At 43.8% G+C, this 27,281-nt stretch overlaps 2 protein-coding genes across 2 annotated transcripts in view; one reads left to right on the top strand and one right to left on the bottom strand.

Annotated features, from left to right (window-relative positions):
• Positions 1-27,281, bottom strand: part of LOC129703370 (mediator of RNA polymerase II transcription subunit 12-like protein) — a 453,395-nt gene that overhangs the window by 206,797 nt on the left and 219,317 nt on the right. The window lies entirely within an intron of this gene.
• On the top strand, positions 6,406-7,958 carry LOC129703369 (P2Y purinoceptor 14-like). The gene has a single exon (XM_055645743.1). The coding sequence runs from the start codon at positions 6,749-6,751 to the stop codon at positions 7,742-7,744; it is 996 nt and encodes a 331-aa protein (XP_055501718.1). The 5' UTR covers positions 6,406-6,748; the 3' UTR covers positions 7,745-7,958.

Genomic DNA, 27,281 nt, shown 5'->3' with positions numbered 1-27,281 from the left:
TTTTTGAAGATGTAACTAGGAAAATGGACAAAGGACAGCCAGTGGATGTAGTGTACCTGGACTTTCAGAAAGCATTTGATAAGGTCCCACATAGGAGATTAGTGGGCAAAATTAGGGCATATGGTATTGGGGATAGAGTGCTGACATGGGTAAAAAATTATTTTGCAGACAGGAAACAAAGAGTAGGGATTAACGGGTCCCTTTCAGAATGGCAGGCAGTGACTAGTGGGGTACCGCAAGGCTTGGTGCTGGGATCGCAGCTATTTACAAATATACATCAATGATTTGGATAAGGGATTCAAAGTAACATTAGCAAATTTGCAGATGACACAAAGTTGGGTGGCAGTGTGAACTGTGAGGAGGAAGCTAAGAGAATGCAGGGTGACTTGGACAGGTTGGGGAAGTGGGCAAATGCATGGCAGATGCAGTTTAATGCGGATAAATGTGAGGCTATCCACTTTGGTAGCAAAAACAGGAAGGCAGATTACTATCTCAATGGCATCAAGTTGGGAAAAGGGGAAGTATAATGGGATCTGGGGGTCCTTATTCATCAGTCTATGAAAGTAAGCAGGCAGGTACAGCAGGCAGTGAAGAAAGCGAATGGCATGTTGGCCTTTATAACAAGAGGAGTCAAGTATAGGAGCAAAGAGGTCCTTCTGCAGTTGTACAGACCCCTAGTGAGACCACACCTGGAGTATTGTGTGCAGTTTTGGCCCCCTAATTTGAGGAAGAACATTCTTGCTATTGAAGGCGTGCAGCGTAGGTTTACAAGGTTAATTCGCGGGATGGCGGGACTGTCATATGCTGAGAGAATGGTGCAGCTGGGCTTGTACACTCTGGAGTTTAGAAGGATGAGAGGCAATCTTATTGAAACATATAAGATTGTTAAGGGTTTGGACACGCTAGAGGCAGGAAACATGTTCCCGATGTTGGGGGAGTCCGGAACCAGGGGCCACAGTTTAAGAATAAGGCGTAAGCCATTTAGAATGGAGACGAGGAAACACTTTTTCTCTCAGAGAGTTGTGAGTCTGTGGAATTCTCTGCCTCAGAGGGCGGTGGAGGCCAGTTCTCTGGATACTTTCAAGAGAGTGCTGGATAGGGCTCTTAAAGATAGCAGAGTCAGGGGATATAGGGAGAAGGCAGGAACGGGGTACTGATTGGGGATGATCAGCCATGATCACATTCAATGGCGGTGCTGGCTCGAAGGGCGGAATGGCCCACTTCTGCACCTATTGTCTATTGTCTATAACATCCTGAAGTCGCGATCTGCGGAGTTTCTAGACGCGGGCGGGGCGTGGACTTACGCAGACTCCGGTAGGAAAGTGCCGATTCGGGACCTCCAAGCCACGGTGTGTGTTCCACCGCCTGTACATCGGGTCGTCTATAGCGACGACTCCAGATGGTCTATGGCCCCGACCACGGGTGAACAAAGGAGGAGGATGCTGTGGTGGATGTTTATGTTACATTTTTATTGTGTATTGTGTGTCCTTTTTAAGTTTATCGCTGCTGGCAAATTCATTTCACAGCATGTGTTGTGCATGTGACGAATAAAATTGACTTTGACTTTTGACTTGATGGGCCAAATGGCCTAATTTTGCCCCTAGAACACAGTAATTTACAGTATTCATTACAACATGTAAATGCACGTTTTACAGGTTAATATTGCAACTTTGTTTCAGTCTGATCTTTGTTTTTTTTATTTCCGCTGAGGTTGCCTCTAACTGTCTAACTGTTTCAGCAGTTAGACAGGTTATAAATGAGTGTCATAAAATGACTCCTCTTACCTCATGATCAACGTTGTTGCACTCAGCTTGGTTTACAAGCACCCTATGTTTATCTTTGCTCCGGATAACTATTCCTTGCAATTTAAACACTTCCCTAATCTGATTATTGCCTCTTGAAACACGACCTTGCAGTTACGTTCACCGTGTTGGCAAAATTTCCCATCACCCTTTTGCAGCATGTAATGTTCTTGGGTTAATCATGACTTGCTTGCCCAAAATTGTTCTAATTTCCTGAAATTCCTACATCATTTGTGATGTTTCTTGTGGACTCTGATGTAAAAGCAGGAGGTAGACTATTTTTTAAATGGGGAGAGATTTCAGAAATCGGAGATGCAAAGAGATTTGGGAGAGCTGGTGCAGGATTCCCAAAATGTTAATCTGCAAGTCGAATCAGTATCAAACAAAGCAAATCAATGCCAGCATTTATTTCAAGAGGGATGGTATACAAAAACAGGGTAGTAATGTTGATGCTCTATAAGGCGCTGGTAAGGTCATATTTGGAATATAGTGAGCAATTTTGGGCACCATATCTGCGGAAGAATGTGATGGCTCTGGAGAGGGTCCAGAGGAGGTTTACAAGAATGATCCCAGTCATTGAAACATACACAATAGTGAAAGACTTGGATAAAGTAGATATGGAGAGGATGTTTCCACTAGTGGGAGAGTCTATCACAAGAGGTCAGAGCCTCAGAATTAAGGGACTTTCTTTTAGGAAGTAGATGAGGAGACATTTCTTAAGTCAGAGGTTGATGAATCTGTGAAATTCTTTGACACAGAAGGGTGTGGAGGCCAAGTTAGTGGATATTTTTAAGGCAGAGATAGATAGATTCTTGATTAGTACAGGTGTCAGAGGTTATGGGGAGAAGGCAGGAGAATGTGGTTAGGAGAGAGAGATAAATCAGCCATGATTGAATGGTGGAGTAGACTTGATGGGCCTAGAGGCATAATTCTACTCCTATCCCTTATGACATGACCTTATGTATAATAGGATAGAAGCCCTTTGGCACTGCATGTCCTTACCGACTCTTAACCAATGTTATTTGCCTGCATTAGGACTACATGATTAATGTTTGTCGGCACTGGGCCTGTACTCACCAAATGGCCTAATTCTGGTCCTTAAACTTATTTAAAAAAATACAAGAAAAATATTGAAGGGAGACAGATAGACACAAAATGCAGTAGTAACTGAGCGGGTCAAGCAGTATTTCTGGAAAAAAGGAACAGGTGACAATTTGGGTCGAGATCCTTCATCAGGCGGGCTTGTCCAGGAAATTATATGCTAGTCTGGTGTAGATAGCTTGTGATCGGATTGATGATCCTGCGAACCAGAGATATGAAGTGAGTCCATATTACAGAAGAGGAACTGCTGGGAGTCCCACAACACAGAAAGGTAAACAATGTAGAAGCTGGGAGAGAAATTGTGATATTTTTGAGAGAAATTTGCATCATCATAAGGTGACAAAATTAAAGGTTTGCTTTCTTTAAGAAAGGCTACAAAGAAAATCCTGGGAACTACAGGTCAGTGGTAGGCAAGTTTTTGTAGAGCATTTTGAAGAAACAGGACCTACATGGGAAAATAGGACCTACATGGAAAAGCAAGGATTTACTATGGATAGTCACCTTAGATTTGTGCATGGGAAATCGAGTCTCACAGTCAATTGAGTGTTTGAGGAAGCACCTAAGGAACTGATGAGAGCATCTACGAGGACCCTAGCAAGGTACTTAAGATTCTGCCTGTAGCAGTAACCCTTCACCCTTCACAATGGCCAAGCGGTTGTTAGCTGCACCAATGATGGGAAGATGGCGCCCTCTGCAGGAATTTTGGACCACAGCACATGAATTGAATCAATAACCGACATGCAAGTGTGCAGAAAAAGACACAAATGCTGGAGTAATTCAGCGGGGCAGGCAGCATCTCTGGAGAACATGGACACCTCATGGGCGTCACAGTGGCGCAGAGACAGAGACCTGTTCAATTCTAACCATGGGTGCTGTTTATACAGAGTTTGTACGTTCTCTCTGTGACCGAGTAGATTTTCTCCAGATGCTCCGATTTCCTCCCTCACTCCAAATACATGCATGTTTGTAGGTTAATTGGCTTATGCAAAATTATAAATTGTCCCTAGTGTGTAGAACAATGCTAATGTGTGGAAAGAACGATCACTGGTCGGTATGGCGGCGGTGGGCCAAAGGGCCTGTTTACGCATTGTATGTCTGAACTCGAAACTCTCCGCTTTGAGTAGTGATGCAGGGTCTCAACACCAAACATCAACAGTTCTTCTCCCTCCACAGATCCTGCTTGACCCCGCTGTGTTCCTCCAGCATCTGCAGTCTCTTGTGTTGCCACAGATTGCAAAGTGCCTGTCCTTGGGTCACACCATGTCATCCAGCACGGCTAGCAACATTGGGAGGCTGCTTTCAGCACTTTCATGCAATGCTCACAGTGACAGCCAGCTATTAGTCTGGCTACAAGTTTATTACTATCATGTGTACTGAGAAAAAGTCAGTCATAGTGTCAAACAGTGTGGACATAAGCTCTTCGGCCCAATTCGCCCATGCTGACCAATATGTCCCATCGACACTAGTCCCATGTGCTTGCATTTGATTCTACCCTTCTATACCTGTCCTATCCGTGTACCAGTCCATCTGTCTTTTAAACGTTGTGACAGTACCTGCCTTAATTAGCTCCTCCATCTGCTTATCCATCCTCCCAGCACACCCTTTGTGTAAAAATATTTCCCCTCAGGTTCCTAATAAATGTTCCCCCTCTCACCATAAACCTATGTCCTCTGGTTTTTGATTCTCCTGCTCTGGGTAAAATACTGTATATTTGCCCTTTCTATTCATCTCCTGATCTTATACACACTTTAAGATCACCCCTCATCCTCCTGCGCTCCGAAGAATAAAGTCCCAGCCTGCCCAACCTCAGACCCTCCAGTCCTAGCAACATCCTCGTAAAATGTTCTCTGCACACTTTCCAGCATCACATTTTCCTTCCTACAGCAGGGTGACCAAAACGGAATGCAACACCCCTTTAGTGGCTGCACGGTGGCGCAGTAGTAGAGTTGCTGCCTTACAGCAAATGCAGCGCCAGAGACCTGGGTTCTATCCTGACTACGGGTGCTGTCTGTACGGAGTTTGTACGTTCTCCCCATGACCTGCGTGTATTTTCTTCGAGATTTTCGGTTTCCTCCCACACTCCAAAGACGTACAGGTTTGTAGGTTATTTGGTTTGGTAAATGTAAAAATTGTCATTAGTGTGTGTAGGATAGTGTCAATGTGCGGGGTTCACTGGTCAGCACGGACCAAGTGAGCCGAAGGGCCTGTTTCCGCGCTGTATCTCTAAACTAAACTAAAAAAGTGGCATCACCGATGTTTTGTACGTGCACATCCTTGACCGTAATTGTACTTTACTGTGAAAAAGCCTGCTATCTAAACAGATGATACCGTATACAAGTACAGCAGGTAGTGCAAAAGAGAAAATAAACAGATTGCTGAATATAGTGCATCAACTAGCTTGAAAGTGCAGGTTAAAAAAACGTGCTAGGGCAGCATTGAGGTAGGTTGGAGGAGCTTGCCAGCTATAAAACCCATCTTTATGCACACCAGATGTCACTATTATTTAACTCTGATGGAGATTTAAGGCAAAGTGGGTTTAGACTTGGAAAGATTTCCAGCTTCAAGGTTTCAGTAGAGCCCGAATACCATTCTCTGTGGAGCATCAATATCATGAATGAATGGTTTATAGAATTTTACGTAATGGAAACAGACCCTTTGGCCCAACTTACCCTTGCTGACCAAGATGCCCCAACCATACTAGTCCCACATTTTTCTTTAAACCTTTCCTATCCACGAACCTATCAAAATGTCTTTTAAAAGTTATAGTACCTGCCCCAACCACCTCCTCTGGCAACTTGTTCCGTACACCCATAACCTTCTCTCATAAAAAGTTGCCCCTCAAGTTCTTATTAAATCTTTCGGCTCACACATTAAATGCTGTCTGGTTATTGAATCCCATACTCCAACTAACGGACTCTGTGCATTTACCCAGAGAGATAAACTGAAGCTGTACTATAGATAATCTATAATAGAACCGACCAATTCTGAAGCTAACAGTCAGAACGTTTTATTTTACAGTATATTGTTAATTACATTTGACTATGCATTCATCCTATCCATCACCTTAATGATCATACGCACCTCTACAAGATCACCCCTCCGCCTTGTGTTCTCCGAGAAACAAAGCTCTAGCCTGCCCAACCTCTCCCTATAGCTCAGGCCCTCAAGTCCTGGCAACCACCTCGTAAATCTTCTCCGCTACTCGTTTCAGTTGAACAGCAACCTACCTATAGCAGGATGACCAAAACTGAGCGCAATGCTCCGAATATGGCCTAACCAATGTTTAGTTTAGTTGAGAGTTACAGCGCGGGAACAAACCCTTCGGCCACCGAGTCCGCGTCGACCAGCGATCCCCCCCCGCACACTAACACTATGCTACACACACGAGTGCCAATTTACAGTTTTACCAAGCCACCTAGCCTGCAAACCTGTACATCCGGAATGTGGATGGAACCCTGAGCACCCGGAGAAAATCCATGCAGATCACGGGGAGAATGTACAAACCGTACAGACAGCGCCTGTAGTCAGGATCAAACCCGGATCCTTGTCGCTGTCAGGCTGCAACTCTACCACTACACCGCCATTCCGCCCAATAATGTACAACTTCTTGTGCAACTGTAACATAACATTGTAACTTCCATGTTTAAGAAGGAACTGCAGATGCTGGAAAATCGAAGGTAGACAAAAATGCTGGAGAAACTCAGCGGGTGAGGCAGCTTCTATGGAGCGAAGGAAATTGGCAACGTTTCGGGTCGAAACCCTTCTTCAGACTGATTAATGCTCAATTTATGTATATGCCAATAATAACTGATATTTCTCTTGCTTGCAGGTAAAAATACAGAGAAATGACCAACAGCACAGTTGCTCCCAACAGCACGAGCTGCCATAATTTGCGTGACCTCACTGTGATCAGAGCGATCATATCCATCTTGTACTGCTTTGTCTTCCTTGGAGGGTTTGTGCTGAACATAATGGCTGCTTGGATCTTCTACAAGATTCCTAACCGCTCCAGCTTTACAATTTACCTCAAGAACATCGTGGCAGCTGACCTGTTGCTGGTGGTTACGCTTCCATTTAAAATCCTTTCCGAATCCAACCTTGGATCCTGGCAGCTGAAAGCCTTTGTGTGTCGCTACTCTGCCGTAATATTCTACAGCAGCATGTACCTCAGCATAATATTCCTCGGCCTGATCAGCCTTGACCGCTACCTGAAGATCGTGCAGCCTCGCAAAAGCCTCAGTGTGCAGAAAGTCCAGTTCGCCAAGGTCGTCAGTGTGAGCTGTTGGGTTTACATCATCAGCTTCGCCCTGCCAAATATCATTTTAACCAACAAGGACCCCACAGAGAAAACTGCAGCACATTGCCTGAAGTTGAAGAGCAAGGTGGGAGAGACTTGGCATCGCATTGTAGTTATCAATTGCAAAGTTATTTTCTGGATCAGTTTTGCTCTCCTCACTTTGTGCTACTTAGCCATCCTGAAGAAACTGTACTGGTCCAACCAAAAATTCCAGAACGATTCCGGCACGGTGATCAAGAAAGCTAATCGCAACATTTTCAGCATCTTGGCCGTCTTCTTCATCTGCTTTGTGCCCTACCATGTTATCCGGATCCCATACGAGAATATCCGGTCAGCAGAGAGCGGCTGTACAACACACAACCGCCTGTACTACACCAAGGAGGCCACGTTGCTTCTGTGCGCATTTAACGTTTGCCTTGATCCCATCATCTACTTTCTTCTGTGCAAGTCCTTCACCAGAGTGCTGCATCAGAAGATGGGCAGGCAGAGACAACAGGACCCAGAAAATCGTAAGACAGACATAAGAAACATGGACACTCATTAAATACTATTTACGAGAATAACCAGTCAACGGAGAGCAAATGTGCCAGGCAAAACAATCTGCTCATAGCAAAGGAGACACTGTTGCTTTTGTGTTCGTTTAATGCTTGTCTCGATAATATAAGAAACATGGACACTCATTAAATACTATTCCAACAACAAGTTTAGAAAATAGGAAAATTGACGCAGGACTAGGCCATTCGGACCTTCGACCCAGCACCGCCGTACAATGTGATCATGGCAGATCATCCAAAATCAGTACTCCGTTCCTGCTTTTCCCCATATCCTTTGATTCCCTTCGCCCTAAGAGCTAAACCTAATTCTCTCTTGAAATCATCCAGTGAATTGGCCTCGGCTGCTTTCTGTGGCAGAGAATTCCACAGATTCACAACTCTCTGGGTGAAAATGTTTTTCCTCATCTAGGTCCTAAATGGTCCACCCCTTATTCTTTAACTGTGACCCCTGATTCTGGACTCCCCCAAAATGAGGAACATTTTCCTGCATCTAGCCCTTAAGAATTGTATATGTTTCTATAAGATCCCCTCATCCTTCTAAATTCCAGTGAATACGAGCCAAGTCGACCCATTCTTTCCTCATATGTCAGTCCCGCCGTCCCGGGAATGAACCTGGTGAACCAGGAATGCACGCAATACTCCGGGTGTGGTCTCACCAGGTACAACTGCAGTGCTCTTCAAACTCAAATCCTCTCGCAATGAAGGCCAACATGCCATTACCTTTCGTCACAACGTTTAGGACCGGAATTACATTGGGGGCTTGTCTGGGATCTCAACGGATTGCCAAACATAAATTTGCGGTTAGGGAATCGATTCGTGTCGGATTGCGGGAGGAGAAATCAGCGCCACGGTGTGACTTTCGCATCAGTTTTCCCCGCTCCGCTAGTCTGTCGATGAATTGGTCATTCGCGTGCTTGTGTTTGGACTCCCGAAGAGATCGATAGAAGATTAGTAGTCTGGCGAGCACCGAGGGTGAGGGTTTGAGGCCCTAGACGGTTTGAGTCCCCACCTGTGGGATTTGAGGCCTGGAGGGTGGGAGTTGGGCTCAAAAGACTCTTCTCTAGTGGGTTAGAGGCCCCACACCATTGGAAAGGTGACAGCTGTTGCAATCGGGAGTCCACTGACACTGGCCCGAGGTTTAAGGGTTGGTAGGCCCAGAGGTTTGAGGCCCCACTCAGGCTGGGATATAAATTGCGAGTAATCCTCAAAGACAGGACTGAGAAGGTCAGTCCTAAGATGGGAAGTACTGAATCGGTGCTGAGAGTGCAATTGGAAAGATGACACTTTAAAGATCGGCATCGAGAAGCAGCAGGAAGTGGGTAGGTGCTGAAGACCAGTATTTAGCAGTTAGAAGGGTTTGAGGCCTAGGGGGATTGAGGCCGCGCCTGTGTATGGCTTAAGTCTCAAACAGTACTGGAACTCAGTGTTGGAGTGAAATTGGCTGAGATACTTTAAAATCAACACTGAGCTGGGGAAGACGCATATTATCTGATCTAAATTTTTCTATTTAAATTTTACCAAATTCAGGGCGTTCAAATTGAAGGCTACTGGTTATTGATCCATTTTTGATCGTGTAAAATTGTAAAATAACTCCGTAATTGTATATACCTGTATAACTGTAATTGTAATATAGCGATTGTGTGATTAATGCTGCTGTTATAATCGTAGTTTAGACTGTATATTAATATAGCGTGAACTAGTGGTTTAAAATAGCGTGATTTACTTTAGAATTGTACTGTAATCGAATGCTTATATTTTATATTGCAGTGTGTTTATGCATAATTATTAGCAATAATATTTCTTGTTTGAGTGTGATTTAGCTTGCGTGTTACAACCTTATTTGCTTTTGTTTGGAATCAAGTGTTTTAGTGCAGGAGATTTGCTGCTGAAATGTGTATGATTGTTCCATTGAGAAGGTGGTCCTTGAGCTGAGAGTGTTTACCGTTTTAATTTACCGTTTTAAAAGCTTGTGTGATCTCTGTGATTTCTGTGTGTGCGATTTGCGTGAAAGATTCTTTGTTACCCGGTTGACAGGAGATATTGTGTGAGAGACATGTTAGGTGTTAGGAATTTGTGTCCTTGTCTTGTGGGAGACTTACTAGTGTGCTGGAAAACTTTTGCCATTATTTTGTGAGCGAACTTGTTAAGTCTTAGGAATTTTGTTATTAAAGTGTGAAGAGCTTGAGCTATTGTTTCCATTGTAAGTAACAATGGGAAACCAGATCGATACTATGATAGATGCAGAAAGCTCATTACTATTAGTTTGCAGTAAGTTCCCTAACGAGGCAGAGAGATTAAAGGGCCTGTCCCACCAGCATGCGATAGCATGTGTCTAGCGCGACTTAACGTGGTCGCTTGAGGCGTACGGCCTCGCGGGGTCTGCCCCAGTTCGATCGGCGGAGGCATATGGAGTTGTGCGGGGCTGGTTCCGACATCGCGAGGGGCTCCAAAAATCTTGCACTGTCCGAAATCTTTGCGCGCCAACGGCCTGCCGGCCCGCAGGCGCATTGAGGCCGTACGCGTCTCGACGGCGTATGCAGCGTCTTGACGTCGTACGCAGTGTCTTGACGGCGTACGCCTAGTGCGTGGCATTGCGCGATGATGTCACTGCCCAGCGTGCCGTTGCATGATGACATCACCGCCGACGCCGTGCGACGTCCAAATTCAGTCAGCCGGCCTCATGCCCAGCTGATTGGTGAGTTTGACGTGAATTACGTCACGCGCGAACTTAGCGTGAACTCCACTTCCGTTTGGTCGCGCTAGATGCATGCAATCGCATGCTGGTGGGACAGGCCCTTAAAGCATTTCTCGGGAACTGAATAAGAAATTAGGAACTGAGTTGTGGCCTGAAGGAAGGATGGGAACCCTGGAGGACGTGAGATATATTGTGAAGATTATTTGGCAATATAGTCAAAGTGAGACCGCAAAGGAACTTATTGGGCTGTGGAGACAACATTATGAAGGATTAAGAGAACGTAGAGGCTGCAATAATGGCGAACTGGCAGGAGGCAGCATTAAATCTTGGAATAGACTTAAAAGATGATGAAGGAAATAAACCTCTGGATACCTTGAAAAAGGAATATGGATGTGCTTATATAGGGAATGGGGACTAAGAGGACTCCTGATGGAAAAGTGGCACTTGTAGAATTAGAGCTGTGGGACTCGTTGGTTGGCTTTGGCTTGGAAGGGGGAGACAAGGAATATTTGGAAGATTGGGAAAGTATTCATATTAAGAGAAGTTTGCAGCCTCCACCTTATTCCCCATGTAGTGGCCATTTGGCTTGTTTTGTGTATCATTGACGATGGCATGTGTCTTTAAATTTTAGACTGCCCGTTATATTGTGGGTGGGATTTATGACGTATTTTTGGGCGTGTTTGGAACTAAGTTTCTTGCGTAGAAGCTTAGTTTTTAGTTTTGTTTCGGACCAGCATGGAGAAGCATTTAACCATGCGAAGTGTAACGGAGACACGAGGAGTTTTCTAACGTTGAAGGCGATAAGCTGGAGTTCGATGAAGATTATAGTGTACGAGTCGGAAGAAGCTTAGATGTACCTAATTGTTTTTCATCAACAATAAAGAAGTTATTAATCAAAAGACTGTGTTTTGAAGATTTATTTGTGAAGAAGCTGTGAAGGTCTCTGACAGTGAGCTTGCGTGCGTATGAACACATTCCCCTTAACCATGCAGTCCATTTAGCGGCTAGAGGGAGTAATCTCTTGAACGATATAAAAATCTGCCCCAACACCATCTACACGTCACCTCCACTTCCAACACCTTATGTACCTCACAGACTTCCTGTGCCTACAGCACCACCCACACACCCTGCTGATAGTGAGTCTCTAATCTCACTTGCTCCCCAGACAGCAGCACCAACACAGAGTTCCTTGACCCCAACAGCTCCAGCATTAACAGATATTCCAGTAGCGCTCAGTACAAGGAGCAAGACGAAGAAAAAAGCACCTGCATTTCGAGAAAAAATGCAATCACCAGAACCAGTTTACAAACCTAAACGGATAATAAGACGACCACCTAGAGAGAAAAGACATGCCTTTAGAAAATACCGCTTAGTGATGAGGATGTGACATCGGAGGGTGATGTAGTCTCTGGGGACACTGAGAGTGAGTCAGATATAGGAAGAATTATGCAGGCTGAACAACGATCTTGCCGCCAGTTCCCAGTTAGGAAGATGTCTAACCCAGCCTTTGATCCAGCTAATGCAGTTGGTGCCAACAATCTTCGAACTATTGAAGCATATTCCCCATGGAAAACAAATTAAATTATCGCTGTACTGAGTAAAATACCTGACAGAAAGAAATCACCTGCTTCCTTAGTAGACACGTGTATTCAAAAGATTTGTGGGCTGCAGGACAACAAATCATAACTCCTACAGTGCATACCAGATTCCTAGGCACTTTAGGCCACCCAACTCACGAGGCACTGGCCAATGTAATTGCCAATACCAATGCAAGAGAAGATGCAGTTTTAATTGCCCTTGCCAATACCCTCCAAAAGCCAATAGACATCGCTAGGATTCTGGATGCAGGACCAAAGACAGGAGAGGAAGCAGATGAGTTTCTCGAAAGGTTCTCTGAACTATATATGGATCAGTCAGGAGATTTAAATTTTCGGAATGGGGCGAATTCTCACCAATACTGCGCAATTTTATTAAATTGTCTGCCAACTAATGTAGCAGAAGCAATCAAGACAAACAACATGGATTGGTCAGAGAATAGTACGAATCAAATGGCCCGTGCAGTCGGGTATCACTGGAAAGATATTAGAAAGCAAGAGAACCGGCCCCAGATTAAGGCAAAAACTGAATATGTAATGAAAAAGGAAGCGCCAAGATCTAATTTAGACATGGAATAGTCCTCAGACAAGAGCAAGGCATCATGCACCAGACTGGGCAAGGATGCCATACTGGATTATCCAGGTTACCCTGATGCACCTCCTCCCTTAGAACCAATTTCCCCAAGACTGGAAAGGGAATAGAGTATTGGGGCCAGACCAATGTTATACTTGGATAAGGTCACTGGAGTAGGGAGTGCCCAACATGAAAAAGACAGGAAGGAGGGGGCCAACAGAGAGAGCAGAGAGGGAACTGGCAAAGATAGCAGGGACAGAGATGACAAACGCCATACTCGCAAAATAATCCATTCTCACGTTCCTGATTAGATAAATTGGCGGTGAACGGATGCAAATCTGATGAAGAACCTGTACTATCATTGCGAGTAGAAGGAAGGATATGCACCTTTTTGGTAGATGCAGGGGCATCCATGTCATCTCTTCAATCAATTTATAACCTTCCCAAGTCTAGTGAAGCTCAGAGCTTGTCCGGATTTCAGGGACAAGTTTGCCAGTACCTCATCTCTAAGCCAGTCAAAGTGGCATATCAAAGCAAGGCAATAAAACATAGATTCATAATAACAACTGGTTTTGATTGCAATTTAATGGCTAGTGATTTGCTCCGCGCATTTCAATTGAAAATTGAATGCAGCGACTGTGGAATAATAGTAACCCCATGGGCTCCCGAAAGGCAGTATTATTCATCAGTGACACCCCAATGGTGGTCCTTAGACTCAGAAGATGAGCCTCCACTTCATATCACATTGGCTTATGATATAAATGGCAAAAATAAAGAATTAGAAACCTTTTTCAGACCTCAATAAAGAAAAAAATGGAATGTGAATATTTTGACACGGGTAACAAGACAAGAAGGAAATGCAGAGTACGTTAAAATACCCCTACGTTTATGGAAACGAACTTCAGAGGTTGCTCCACACATAACAAGGTAGGTGAATTTTCCAGCAAGTGCGAAGGACTTGGGAGCAATGGTGAAGAAAACAATTGATCTGGCAGATCCGAATATATATGAAGAACAGAGCTTGTCTAACCAATGTACTGTTGAGTTTTATCAGACCCCGAGAACAGTTGTTGCCCAGCTACGCTAACATCTGGGGAGTGAGGTATGTGGAACTGCAAGTGTGGGCAGAAGATGTAACTCAGGTAGAATGTGTTCGCATTGATCCCATCCAGGTAGCTCTCCAGAAAGGGGTAACACTGCCTTCGATACAGCAGTACACATTGAAACAACAGGCAATTCCAAGTTTAGCAAGCTGATTCAAGGATTGCTGGAACAAGACATCTTAGTAAAGTGCCAGACTATTTGCAACACACCAATCCTTGCAGTGTCCAAGGCAGGGAAAGAGGGCCAGTACAGACTGGTTTAGGACTTAAGATCTGTTAACGCAATAGTAGAACCACTCCATGCCTTGGTGCCAAACCCGGATCATATTTTAGCTTTGATTCCAGCGGAAGCAAAGATTTTTTCAATTGTAGACCTGCAGCATACCTTCTTCTCATTGCCTCTGCACAGAAACAGCCAGTATTTATTTGCCTTGTACAGTACAGGGGACAACTATATATGTGGACAAGACTACCTCAGGGATTTATTAATTTGTCTACCTTGTTTTCTCGGATGTCTTTAAGGACAGTTAAGCACCTTAAGCCTTCAAAGAAAATCCACTCTGGTTCAATATGTGGATGACTTGTTGGTGGCTAGTTTAGATGAGCAGAGCAATCGTGAGGATACTGAACCACTTGGCAACCTTAGGATATGTGGTATGTGGTCTCTCAGTCCAAAAATGACTCAACAGAAAGCACAAATTCTGGGAGTGATAATTTCGGTCACAGAAAAAAGTCTAGAGAGTAGTACAATTGAACCAATTTGGGCATTTCCTGTACCAAAAGAGGCGAAGCAGATGAGACAGTGGCTCGGTATGGTGATCTACTGCCGACCATGGATCCCTAATATTGCACTGGACACCAAGGAATTGACTCCTTATACTAGCCTAGAGGGTGAATTTCAGTTGTCTAAAGAAGTTCAGAAAGCTTTTGAGAATTTAAAGATATCTTTAATGCAGGTTCCAGCACTAGGAAGGCCACTCTACGATAGACCCTTCCAACTTTGCTGTACCATCCTTTCCAAATGTTCAACTGCAGTCCTCCCCCAAAAACACAGACCAGTGCTTCAAAGCTGGACTCAGTAGCGAGAGGACACCCAATATGCACCCAGACCTTAACAGCAATCTATAATAGTCTACAGTCTGCTGAAAACCTGACCTTACAGCAGGAGATAGTAGTGTACAGTTCCCATTAGGTGGCAGTCTTGTTGGGACAACTGCAAACACAGCATCTGACAATGGCTCGTCAAAACAAATATGAAATTTACCTATTGAATAATCCAAAACTCTAATTCAGACACTGTACAACTATTAAGCCGGTATCTTTCCTCATTTTACCACCGGAGGAACAGTCAGAATCAGGACATGACTGTTCGTTTGTAATACAAGAAGAGACATCTGCAAGGGAAGATCTAAAGGATGCTGCTATAGCTGACCCTGATATGACACTATACGTAGGTGGAAGTGCATCCATTGGGCCCCAGGGAGAGAGAATTTCTGGGTACGCTATTGTAGACCAGGATGGGAACAGTGTAGAGGCAGCTGCCTTTGAGTCACTCTTTTCAGCCCAACAGGCTGAGCTATTTGCTTTAATCAGAGCATGTATTATCGGAAAAGATTGAAAGTAAACATATATACTGATTCTAGATATGCATTTGGGGTGGTACATGACTTTGGACAACTGTGGACGAATAGAGGATTCCTAACCTCAGCAGGTACTCAAATATCTCACAAGCCATTGGTGGCTGATTTATTACAGGCTCTGCTGCTACCCAGGCAAACTTCGGTAATTAATTGTAGCGCTCACACAAAGGGCCAGACCCGATCGCAATAGGGCAGACCCCGATAAACATTGTTCTGACCAAGCAGCAAAGGAGGTATCCTGGGTACGCAAGGTGGTAGTGCCAGAAATAATGAGGCAGATAAAAAGTTAATGTAACAAGTCTCCCTCGGAAAAGCCAATGCCAACCATCCAGGAATGTTATCTGTTGCAGGAGGAAGCTCCTGAAGGGGATGTAAGATTAATGAAGCAGCTTGATGTACAATAGATTGCATGTTAGGATTGTGGGTCACTCCGGCAGGGCAGACTTGTATGCCAGATCCTCTTTCAGTTTGGGTTGTGGAGTGTATGCACTGTGGTGCGAGGGCAATTGATGATGCTCTTTAGGCTACTTGGTGGCATCCAAGATTAAAAACTTTGGCCCAGAAAGTGAGTAGCTGCAGTATTATTTGTCAGAAATATAATCCTGGGAAAGGAGGGGGTTGTGAGGATGGAAGAACACCTTTGCCCATGGGTCCCTTTGAAACTCTTCAAATGGATTACATCGAGCTAGAGAAGAGCCAATGATATAGGTTTGTACTTGTGATTATCAATCTATTCAGCAAATGGATTGAGGTCTATCCAACACTTGATAACAAAGCGGCTACTGTTGTCAAGGTGCTTAAGTGAGACATTACCCCCAGATTCGGTATTGCAATTCGGCTTAGCTCTGACAATGGTCCTCATTTCATTGGGCAAATTAACAAAGAATTATGTGAACAGCTAGGCATCCAACAAATACTGCACTGTGCTTATCGACCACAGGCTATTGGACTTGTCGAAAGGGCAAATCAGACTGAAAACTAAACAAGCTAAATTAAAGGCGGAGACAGGAATTAGTTGGATCAAATTACACCCAATAGCTTTGTTTCAGATGTGTGTCACGCCTGCAGGGAAATCGAGACTAAGCCCAGCAGAAATCGTGTATGGACGTCCCTTAAGAATCCCGTGGAATCAAAATGCCCCAATGATTGTCAATTTCCATCACATGACTACTGAGATGACCAATTATCTTCTGACCTTGACTCTGACACTAAGAGATTTGCATTTTAGGGTGCAAGCAGCATATAGTGAATTACATAGAAACATAGAAAATAGGTGCAGGAGGAGGCCATTCGGCCCTTCAAGCCAGCACCGCCATTCATTGTGATCATGGCTGATCGTCCCCTATCAATAACCCATGCCTGCCTTCTCCCCATATCCCTTGACTCCACTAGGCCTTTGAGCTCTATCTAACTCCCTCTTAAATCCATCCAGTGACTTGGCCTCCACTGCCCTCTGTGGCAGATAATTCCATAAATTTACAACTCTCTGGGTGAAATAGTTTTTATCTCACATCAGTCTTAAATGACCTCCCCTTTATTCTAAGACTGTGGCCCCTGGTTTTGGACTCACCTAACATTGGGACCATTTTTCCTGCATCTAGCTTGTCCAGTCCTTTTATAATTTTACATGTTTCTATAAGATATCCCCTCATCCTTCTAAACTCCAGTGAATACAAGCCTAGTCTTTTCAATCTTTCCTCATATGACAGTCCCGCCATCCCAGGGATCAATCTCGTGAACCTATGCTGCACTGCCTCAATCACAAGGATGTCCTTCCTCAAATTAGGAGACCAAAACTGTACACAATGCTCTAGATGTGGTCTCACCAGAGCCCTATACAACTGCAGAAGAACCTCTTTACTCCTATACTGAAATCCTCTTGTTATGAAGGCCAAAATTCCATTAGCTTTCACTGCCTGCTGTACCTGTAAGCCAACTTTCAGTGACCGGTGTACAAGGACACCCAGGTCTCGCTGCACCTCCCCCATTACCTCCTTTGGTTTCTTCTATTAAGATCAAGACTGGTGATTTTGTGATGGTGAAGAATTGGATAAGGAAAGGTTTGGAGGCTCGATGGGAGGGACCTTACCAGGTTGCCCGACTGCTGTTAAGGTAGAAGGAAGGAATGCGTGGGTCCATCTTCACCATTGCAAGAGTATTGGTGGAAGATTTTGGGCAACTAACTTGTTTTCTTCAAGGAATTTCTTAGCTATAGGAATATTGTATCCATTGAGAGTCAAGAGTACATCAAGCTGATGTGATGGATAAAGAGGATTCATGTCCATGCAAACTCGGGAGATGGAGATTTGTCAGTCAGGAATCATTGAAACTAGGCCCATGAAAATGCGGGAAGTTACTTAGAGTTCTGACAATTACATCGCCATCGTTGTCAAATTGTATAACAAGAACCGTTGTCATCTTACTTTGTTTGTTATCACATATGATAAAAGAGGGGAATGGTAATATCAGGCATTTTGGGTACTTGACAAAATGGAGCATTTCTGCTTCTGTAAAACCTGCTTGTCATCTTTTGCAAAAGCTGCATGACCATGAGAATCATGGTCCCAGAAAGTCTGTAGCCTGGGAAGGGGTTGAATAGAGGTTGATGTCCAGATGGCCTTTATTTGTTAATATGTATGAGATTTTGCAGAAGGAGGTAGGTCCTGTTGCAAATTCATACTTGGGATTGGCTGGGGAAATGATGGGTTATAATAATGTCTTACCGCAGAGTCTTACCACAGCTAATTATGATTGGTCCAGGAGAGGGGCCTCACACAAGACGTTCACTTTACCTGGTATAATGTTTCTTTACCTAACAGAAGTGTTTCTCCCTAAGTGTTTTGTGTTGAAACTATGTTATGTGATATTATATGATTGGGTTAGCGAACTGTCATTCAATGTATTCTGTAGCCCTTATCGATAATTGGCTTGTATTGTAGAGGTTTCCCCCCACCCCCCTCCCATCGTGTATTTTTGCGCCAAGGTTCTGTAAGGGTATAAAAGAGTGGGGAGTACATTGAGGTGTGCCGATCTCCTGGGGTGTGTGTTCTATTTGCACGAGGCTATTGGGCTTGAGTAAGTAGAGACAAGATCGGACCCATTGTATTGGTATTGTGCACAATAAAGAGTTGGACTTCCAGTGCTCGTATTCAGTGTTTGATTGAACTAGACTAAGGGGGTAAGTTTAGGACCAGAATTACAGTGTCACTGAACTAAACTATGAACTAAAGAACCAGATTGTTTAAGTACTTGGAACATACATGGACACATGTAGAAATGCCAGCGATTTCCTTCCGACAAAGACTTTTTGAAATAGACAAGTATTTGCGACTACCCAATAGTTTCAAGGTCATCAATAGTCAGGTAGTCAAGGCGAGTTTGTTGCCATATGCACAAGTACGGTGAGATACAGATACAATGAAAGTCTTGCTTGCAGCAACATCAATAGACAATAGGTGCAGGAGTAGGCAATGGCTGATCATCCCCAATCCCCAGTAGGTATGGCTGATCATCCCCAATCAATACCCCATTCCTGCCTTCTCCCCATCCCTGACTCCACTATCTAGCACTCTCTTGAAAGTATCCAAAGAACCGGCCTCCACCGCCCTCTGAGGCAGAGAATTCCACAGACTCACAACTCTGTGAGAAAAAGTGTTTCCTCGTCTCTGTTCTAAATGGTTTACCCCTTATTCTCAAACTGTGGCCTCTGGTTCTGGACTCCCCCAACATCGGGAACATGTTTCCTGCCTCTAGCATGTCCAAACCCTTAACAATCTTATATGTTTCAATAAGATATCCTCTCATCCTCCTAAACTCCAGAGTCTACAAGCCCAGCTGCTCCATCCTCTCAGCATATGACAGTCCCACGATCCCGGGAATTAACCTTGTAAACCTACGCTGCACTCCCTCAATAGCAAGAAAGTCCTTCCTCAAATTAGGGGATCAAAACTGCACACAATACTCCAGGTGTGGCCTCAACATCACAGGTATATAGACTCAGACAACACCCCAAAACACAAATTATATCTAAACACATAATTTTTTAAATTATATTTATATTAAATTTATATATAATTTATGTATAAATTAATATACAATTTATATACAGTCGACACAAACTATATATATATATATATTCTTGAGAATGTTATTTATAGGCATAAAAATAATTTAAAAAAGACTGCACAAAAAATGTTTGTGCAAAATACAATTAAAAAATAGGTTGGGATCCTTCTTCCCAAAACGTCACCAATCCATTTCCACCACAGATGCTGCCTGACTCACTGGTTACTCCAGCCTTTTGTGTGTATCTTGAGAAAAATTAGCCGACACACCTCACACATTTCAGTCGAAAGAAGATTCCCGACCCAAAACATCACCTGCCCATTCCCAAGAACAACAAATCCCTGCCCGTGCAAGAGGTGGTCCACAGCGTGAGAATGTGTGGGGACGCGCTAACGCGATCCTGACTATGGCTGTGGTCTGTACAGAGTTTGCACATTCTTCCTGTGATCACGTAGGTTTTCTCCGGGTGCTCCGGATTCCTCCCACATCCCAAAGACGCAGTTTTAGGTTAAATGGCCACTGTAAATTGTCCCTAGTTTGTCGAATAGAACTAGTGTAAGGGTGATCGCTGGTTGGCACGGACTCGGTGGGCCATTGTATCTCTAAACTAAATTAACTTTCAAAATTGCAGGATACAATATGGCAACGTAATTATGGCAATTCTTGTGCACTGCCTCAGTGTAATTTACTATTATTTTACTCTTGTCCTTAAGTATGATTGTGACTGTTTAGTAAGATTTCCAATAAAGTACCAGTGAAACTTTGATTGTGGCAGGAAATAAGGGGTACAGTGGATGAGTGTTTTCCACACCAAGAGATGGTCACAATGTGACTTTATATGGGTTAGTTTTTGATCTGGTGCATGAACAGAAAGAATTAGGTGTTGTTATATAAACCGCTAATTTCTATTTACCAGACAGGAAGTAAAACACAGCACAGAAAAATAAGACAGAGGGAGCCTCTGATAAAGATCAGGTTGTTAACACAAGTGAGAATGCATTCGACAACAGGAAGTTCAGAGGGGAATTGAGACAGGGAAATGACGTAGAGGGGTAAAGAGGCTAGAGGCTAGAAATGGGCAGCAAATATATCGGGGGACAAAATCATATTCTACAACCATTGCAGAAAGTTTAGTTTAGAAATCCAGCATGGAAACAAGCCCCTCGGCCCACAGAGTCCATGCCGACCGTCAATCACCTGTACAAACTATCCCTCCTACACACCAGGGGCAATTCACAGAGGCCAATTAACCCTTGACTTTTTTAAATTGTATTTTAATGTTGCTTTTTTACCTGCACTTTTTTAAACTATTCGTACTGTTTTTATCAGGAACTGGATTGTTTTTATTTATGTGTGAAATGTTTAAGTTTTTATGTGCGATGCTCCGGTATTCCCTGAGAAACGTCTTCTCATTTTGCACTGTACAATTTGTTGCTTTGCATGATGACAATAAAGGATGATGATGATGACGAAACCTGGACGCCTTTGGAATGTGGGAGGAAACCACGCGGTCACAGGGAGAACGTAAAACTCCACATAGACTGCACCCACAGTCAGGATCGAACCCGTGTTTTTGGTGCTGTGGGGCAGTAGATGTACCGCTGTACCACTGAGCTGCCCGCGCATGTCGCAAACAAAAGAGATAAATAGTCATGTGGATGGCTCGACTGTAATCGTGTATAGTCTTTCCGCTGACTGAATAGCACAAAACAAGAGAGCTTTTCACCGTACTTTGGTACAGGTGTCTTCTAACTCTTGATTCTCCATACCCTGGGAAAAAGCAAGTTTCTTCATTGATTGTTGCCATGTTCCAACATACAGGAACCAAACCACGTGCAACCAGTCAGGATACATTATACAATGCATCTGTAGAAGATTGTTAGACTATTCCATGGCATGCCAAATCTCTAGTTTAGTTTATTATTTAGTTTAGTTCAGTTTATTATTGTTGCGTGCACCGAAGTACAGTGAAAAGCTCTCTTGTTTTGTGCTATTCAGTCAGCAGAAAGACTATACACGGTTACAGTTGAGCCATCCACAGTGTACAGATAAAAGATTAAGGGAATAATGTTTAATGCAAGGTTTCCTATTAACCTAAGAAAGTGGGAAATTGGGATGTTGTACGCCAAAGTGCTCAACTCATATTACTCAAATTTAACTCTATTTGCCAACTTTATGCCCATTCACTCAACCTATCTATATGCCCATTTTAGAGAGGCACATGGAAGTGCAAGAAATAGAGTGATATGGATCATGTGCAAGTAGATGAGATCAGTTTAACTTAGCATCATGGTCGGTACAAGCATTGTGGGCTGCTCTATGTTCTGCTCTATGTTCTGTTCTATGTACCTTCAATTATCAATTCTGCTTCTTGCCTTCCTGTGCCTTCCTGTGATCACGTACATGTTCTACCCACTTCCTTTTTTGTACTTGCACAGAAACCCTTGCGGTTTGCTTTGGCATTCCTTGCTAGTTTTCTTTCATCATTAGATTTCTCAATCCTTATTAGTGTCCTGCTCTCTCACTGGCTGGAATGTGCTGGTTTCTTCGACCGCCACGCGGTGGAAAGACCATTGGTCCGCAGCTATCCCCCGGCAGCAGTCCCAGCTCGCCCACCGCGGAGCCCGGAGAGGGAAACCGCCAAGCCCGTCCCCAAGTACCGGAGAACTGGAGAATGGAGGGAGTCGGCGAGGCGGAATCAAGAACGAAAGGCTGGTGAGAGGATCCTGGGTCTTAACTTCCACGTCCTCAAGGTCGGCTGCAAGAGGCGCCCACGGGACACGAAGGCTGAAGATGGCCGGGGGAGGAGAGGGACGACAGTTCACTGGACGATCTTTATAGCCAGCTATAAGGGACTTGGCGCCAAAAACTGGCAACTCTTATATGTGGTCTGTGGGCTATTTCTATACATTTTGTGATTAATCCAGGATTGTGCTTATGTATAGTAATAATTAACTAAACTGTATGCAAAAAAAAAAACCCTTATGACTTACTCTTGGTACACACAAGCCTACTGGATATCCCAATTGTTAATCATTTAACTGCCCTTCCCATTCCCACACTGACCTCTCTGTCCTATGACTCCTCCATTGCCAAAGAGGGGCAGAGCTGCCAACTCTCACACACTGAGCGTGAGAATCACGCATTTCATCAATTCTCACACTCTAGCGCTGATCACAGAAATTCTCACGCTCTGTCGTGAGAAATTCTGTCAACGAGAATTTCAAAACTAATATCAAATGCATGTGCCGCGGGTGAAATTTGCAAAGGCTACTGGGGAGAGTTTAAACTAGAATGGTTGGGGCGAGGGACTCAAATAGCGAAAGCTAGTAGACCGAATGGGAGGCAGGAAGCAGAAAAGGGAAGCACTCGGACACAAGAGGAGAAAGAAAAAAAAGGAAATAAACAGAGAATAAGAGACGGGGGGTTTCTTAAATGTGCATATTTTAATGCTAGGAGCATTGTAAGAAAGGTGGATGAGCTTAGAGTCTGGATAGACACCTGGAAGTATGATGTTGTGGCGATCAGTGAAACATGGTTGCAGGAGGGCTGTGATTGGAAACTAAATATTCCAGGATTTCGTTGCTTCAGGTGTGATAGGATTGGAGGGGCAAGAGGTGGAGGTGTTGTATTGCTAGTCAGGGAAGATATTACAGCAGTGCTTTGGCAGGATAGATTGGAGGGCTCACCTAGGGAGGCTATTTGGGTGGAACTGAGAAGTGGGAAAGGTGTAGCAACACTTATAGGGATGTATTATAGACCGCCAAACGGGGAACGAGAATTGGAAGAGCAAATATGTAAGGAGATAGCAGATATTAGTAGTAAGCACAAGGTAGTGATTGTGGGAGATTTCAACATTCCACACATGGACTGGGAAACACATTCTGTAAATGGGCTGGATGGGTTGGAGTTTGTAAAATGTGTGCAGGATAGTTTTTTGCAACAATACATAGAGGTACCTATCAGAGGAGGGGCAGTGCTGGACCTCCTGTTAGGAAATGAGACGGGACAGGTGGCGGAGGTATGCGTTGGGGAGCACTTCGGGTCCAGTGATCACAATACCATTAGTTTCAATATAATTATGGAGAGGGTCAGAGCTGGGCCTAGGGTTGAGATTTTTGATTGGAGAAAGGCTAACTTTGATGAGATGCGAGATGATTTAAAAGGAGTGAACTGGGACATTTTGTTTTATGGGAAAGATGTAGAAGAGAAATGGAGGACATTTAAAGTGGAAATTTTAAGAGTACAGAATCTTTATGTTCGGTTGAAAGGAAACAGTAAAAATTGGAAAGAGCCATGGTTTTCAAGGGAAATTGGACATCTTGTTCGGAAAAAGAGGGAGATCTACAATAATTATAGGCAGCATGAAGTAAATGAGGTGCTTGAGGAGTATAAGGAATGTAAAAAGAATCTTAAGAAAGAAATTAGAAAAGCTAAAAGAAGATATGAGGTTGCTTTGGCAAGTAAGGTGAAAGTAAATCCAAAGGGTTTCTACAGTTATATTAATAGCAAAAGGATAACGAGGGATAAAATTGGTCCATTGGAGAGACAGAGTGGACAGCTATCTGCAGAGCCAAAAGAGATGGGGGAGATATTGAACAATTTATTTTCTTCGGTATTCACCAAGGAGAAGGATATTGAATTACGTGAGGTAAGGGAAACTAGTAGAGTAGCTATGGATATTATGAGGTTCAAAGTAAAAGAAGTACTGACACTTTTGAAAAATATAAAAGTGGATAAGTCTCCAGGTCCTGACAGGATATTCCCTAGGACATTGAGGGAAGTTAGTGTAGAAATAGCCGGTGCTATGACAGAAATATTTCAAATGTCATTAGAAGCGGGAATAGTCCCCGAGGATTGGCATACTGCGCATGTTGTTCCATTGTTTAAAAAGGGTTCTAAGGGTAAACCTAGAAATTATAGACCTGTTAGTTTGACTTCAGTGGTGGGCAAATTAATGGAAAAGATACTTAGAGATAATATATATAAGCATCTGGATAAACTGGGTCTGATTAGGAACAGTCAACATGGATTTGTGCCTGGAAGGTCATGTTTGACTAATCTTCTTGAATTTTTTGAAGAGGTTACTAGGGAAATTGACGAGGGTAAAGCAGTGGATGTTGTCTATATGGACTTTAGTAAGGCCTTTGACAAGGTTCCTCATGGAAGGTTGGTTAAGAAGGTTCAACTGTTGGGTATAAATGCAGGAATATCAAGATGGATTCAACAGTGGCTGAATGGGAGAAGCCAGAGAGTAATGGTGGATGGCTGTTTATCGGGTTGGAGGCAGGTGTCTAGTGGGGTGCCTCAGGGATCTGTGTTGGGTCCTTTGTTGTTTGTCATGTACATCAATGATCTGGATGAAGGTGTGGTAAATTGGATTAGTAAGTATGCAGATGATACCAAGATAGGGGTTGTTGTGGATAATGAAGAGGATTTCCAAAGTCTACAGAGTGATTTAGGCCATTTGGAAAAATGGGCTGAAAGATGGCAGATGGAGTTTAATGCTGATAAATGTGAGGTGTTACACCTTGGCATGACAAATCAAAATAGGACGTACATGGTAAATGGTAGGGAATTGAAGAATACAGTTGAACAGAGGGATCTGGGAATAACCGTGCATAGTTCCTTGAAGGTGGAATCTCATATAGATAGGGTGGTAAAGAAAGCTTTTGGTATGCTAGCCTTTATAAATCAGAGCATTGAGTATAGAAGCTGGGATGTAATGTTAAAATTGTACAAGGCATTGGTGAGACCAAATTTTGGTCTACAATTTTGGTGTACAATTTTGGTCGCCCAATTGTAGGAAGGATGTCAACAAAATAGAGAGAGTACAAAGGAGATTTACTAGAATGTTGCCTGGGTTTCAACAACTAAGTTACAGAGAAAGGTTGAATAAGTTAGGTCTTTATTCTCTGGAGGGCAGAGGTTAAGGGGCGACTTAATAGAGGTCTTTAAAATGATGAGAGGGATAGACGGAGTTGATGTGGACAAGCTTTTCCCTTTGAGAATAGGCAAGATTCAAACAAGAGGACATGACTTCAGAATGAAGGGACAGAAGTTTAGGGGTACCATGAGGGGGAACTTCTTTACTCAGAGAGTGGTAGCGGTGTGGAATGAGCTTCCAGTGGAAGTGGTGGAGGCAGGTTCGTTGGTATCATTTAAAAATAAATTGGATAGGCATATGGATGAGAAGGGAATGGAGGGTTATGGTATGAGTGCAGGCAGGTGGGACTAAGGGAAAAAAGGTTGTTCGGCACGGACTTGTAGGGCTGAGATGGCCTGTTTCCGTGCTGTAATTGTTATATGGTTATATGGTTATATGGGTGTTGGAGAGCCGGGGCGGAGGGAGGGATGGAAGCAGAAACAGCGGTAGATGCAGGCAGGGAGCCGCGGCTGGCGAGCCGCTCGCTACAGCTCCGGCCAGGGAGCAGCCTCAATGCAGGAGTCCCGGGTTGTCGGAGGCGTCAGAAGCGTTGTGCCGCAGCTGTGAGAGTCTCTGTGCCGAATTCGCCCAGGTGACCGACATGGATCAGGCTGCGGCTCGGTGCATCCTGGAGGACAACCAGTGGCTGCTGGAAGTAGGTACCAAGCACTGGGTAGAAGCAGTGGACGATAGTGGCCGTCAAATGGGGGTGGTTGGAGAAAGCATCCTGTTTGCCAGCTAGATTTTCACTTATTGTAACTGTTCCCGATATTGGGGGAGTTCAGAACCAGGGGTCACAGTTTAAGAATAAGGGGTAGGACAGAACTGAGATGAGGACAAACTTTCTTCACCCAGAGAGTTGTGAATCTGTGGAATTGTCTGCAGTGGAGACTAATTCACTAGATACTTTCAAGAGAGAGTTACATTTAGCTCTTGGGGCAAGCAAAATCAAGGGATATGGGGAAAAAGCAGGAAGGTTTTAGATGAACAGCCATGATCATATTGAATGGCAGTGCTGGCTCGAAGGGCCAAATGGCCTATTCCTGCACCTATTTTCTATGCTTGAGTATATGGCAATAAAACTCGACCACTTGATTTTGAAGCATTCATGCATGGTGGAGGTATAATGTAGTCATATAGTGATACAGTGTGATAACAGGCCCTTCGGCCCAACTTGCCCACACCCACCAACATGTCCCAGCTACACTACCTGCTTTTGGTCCATATCCCTCCAAACCTATCCTATCCATGTATCAGTCTAACTGTTTATTAAATGTTGCGATAGTCCCTGCCTCAACTACCTCCTCTGGCAGCTTGTTCCATATACCCACCACCCTTTATGTGGAAAAAGTTACCCCTTAAAAGGTTACCTTAAAATTACTTTAAATAAAAAACATTGAAATCAGACTTCTACAATGCACTAAAACATGATTTTAATACGTCAAATTTCAAAAAGCACCCCCCCTCCCCCCAACTTTCAAAAAGGCCCTGTGGCCCCTTGTTCAGATGGGAGCACTGCCAGATGTGAGCGGGGAATTGAGGACAATTGTCTGTGATGTCTGTATCCCAATGCTCAGCGCTTCGTGTTTCGGAGTTGGCTAATGTTATTGATTTGTAATTAGCCCAATTTGTAAGTAGTTGACAAAACCTTGATTAATTAATCCAGAATATCCAGGAGGATGGGATAAGTGTAATATTAAAATGACATGCAAGGTGTCAGGCTGTCTGTCACAACATACAGCTCCGATAACCCATTATTTCCTTCAGTGCTACCTTCCCAAATATTGGGAAGGTAGCACTATTGTCATTTGCCACTCAACTATTATGTTTGTTTACCTCACTGGCTATTTCTAAAACCCCCCCCCCCCCCCCCCAAATTCCTTTGACAGTTTGAATTGAAATGTCCCCAATCTTGTTGTTTTATTAATT

This window comes from Leucoraja erinacea, chromosome 14 (assembly GCF_028641065.1).
Source record: "Leucoraja erinacea ecotype New England chromosome 14, Leri_hhj_1, whole genome shotgun sequence".
Lineage (NCBI taxonomy): Eukaryota > Metazoa > Chordata > Chondrichthyes > Rajiformes > Rajidae > Leucoraja > Leucoraja erinaceus.
This window is presented reverse-complemented; position numbering and strand designations above follow the sequence as displayed.

Coding starts and splice junctions, on each gene's coding strand:
- LOC129703369 (XM_055645743.1), top strand. CDS start 6,749: ATGACCAACAGCACAGTTGCTCCCAACAGCACGAGCTGCCATAATTTG.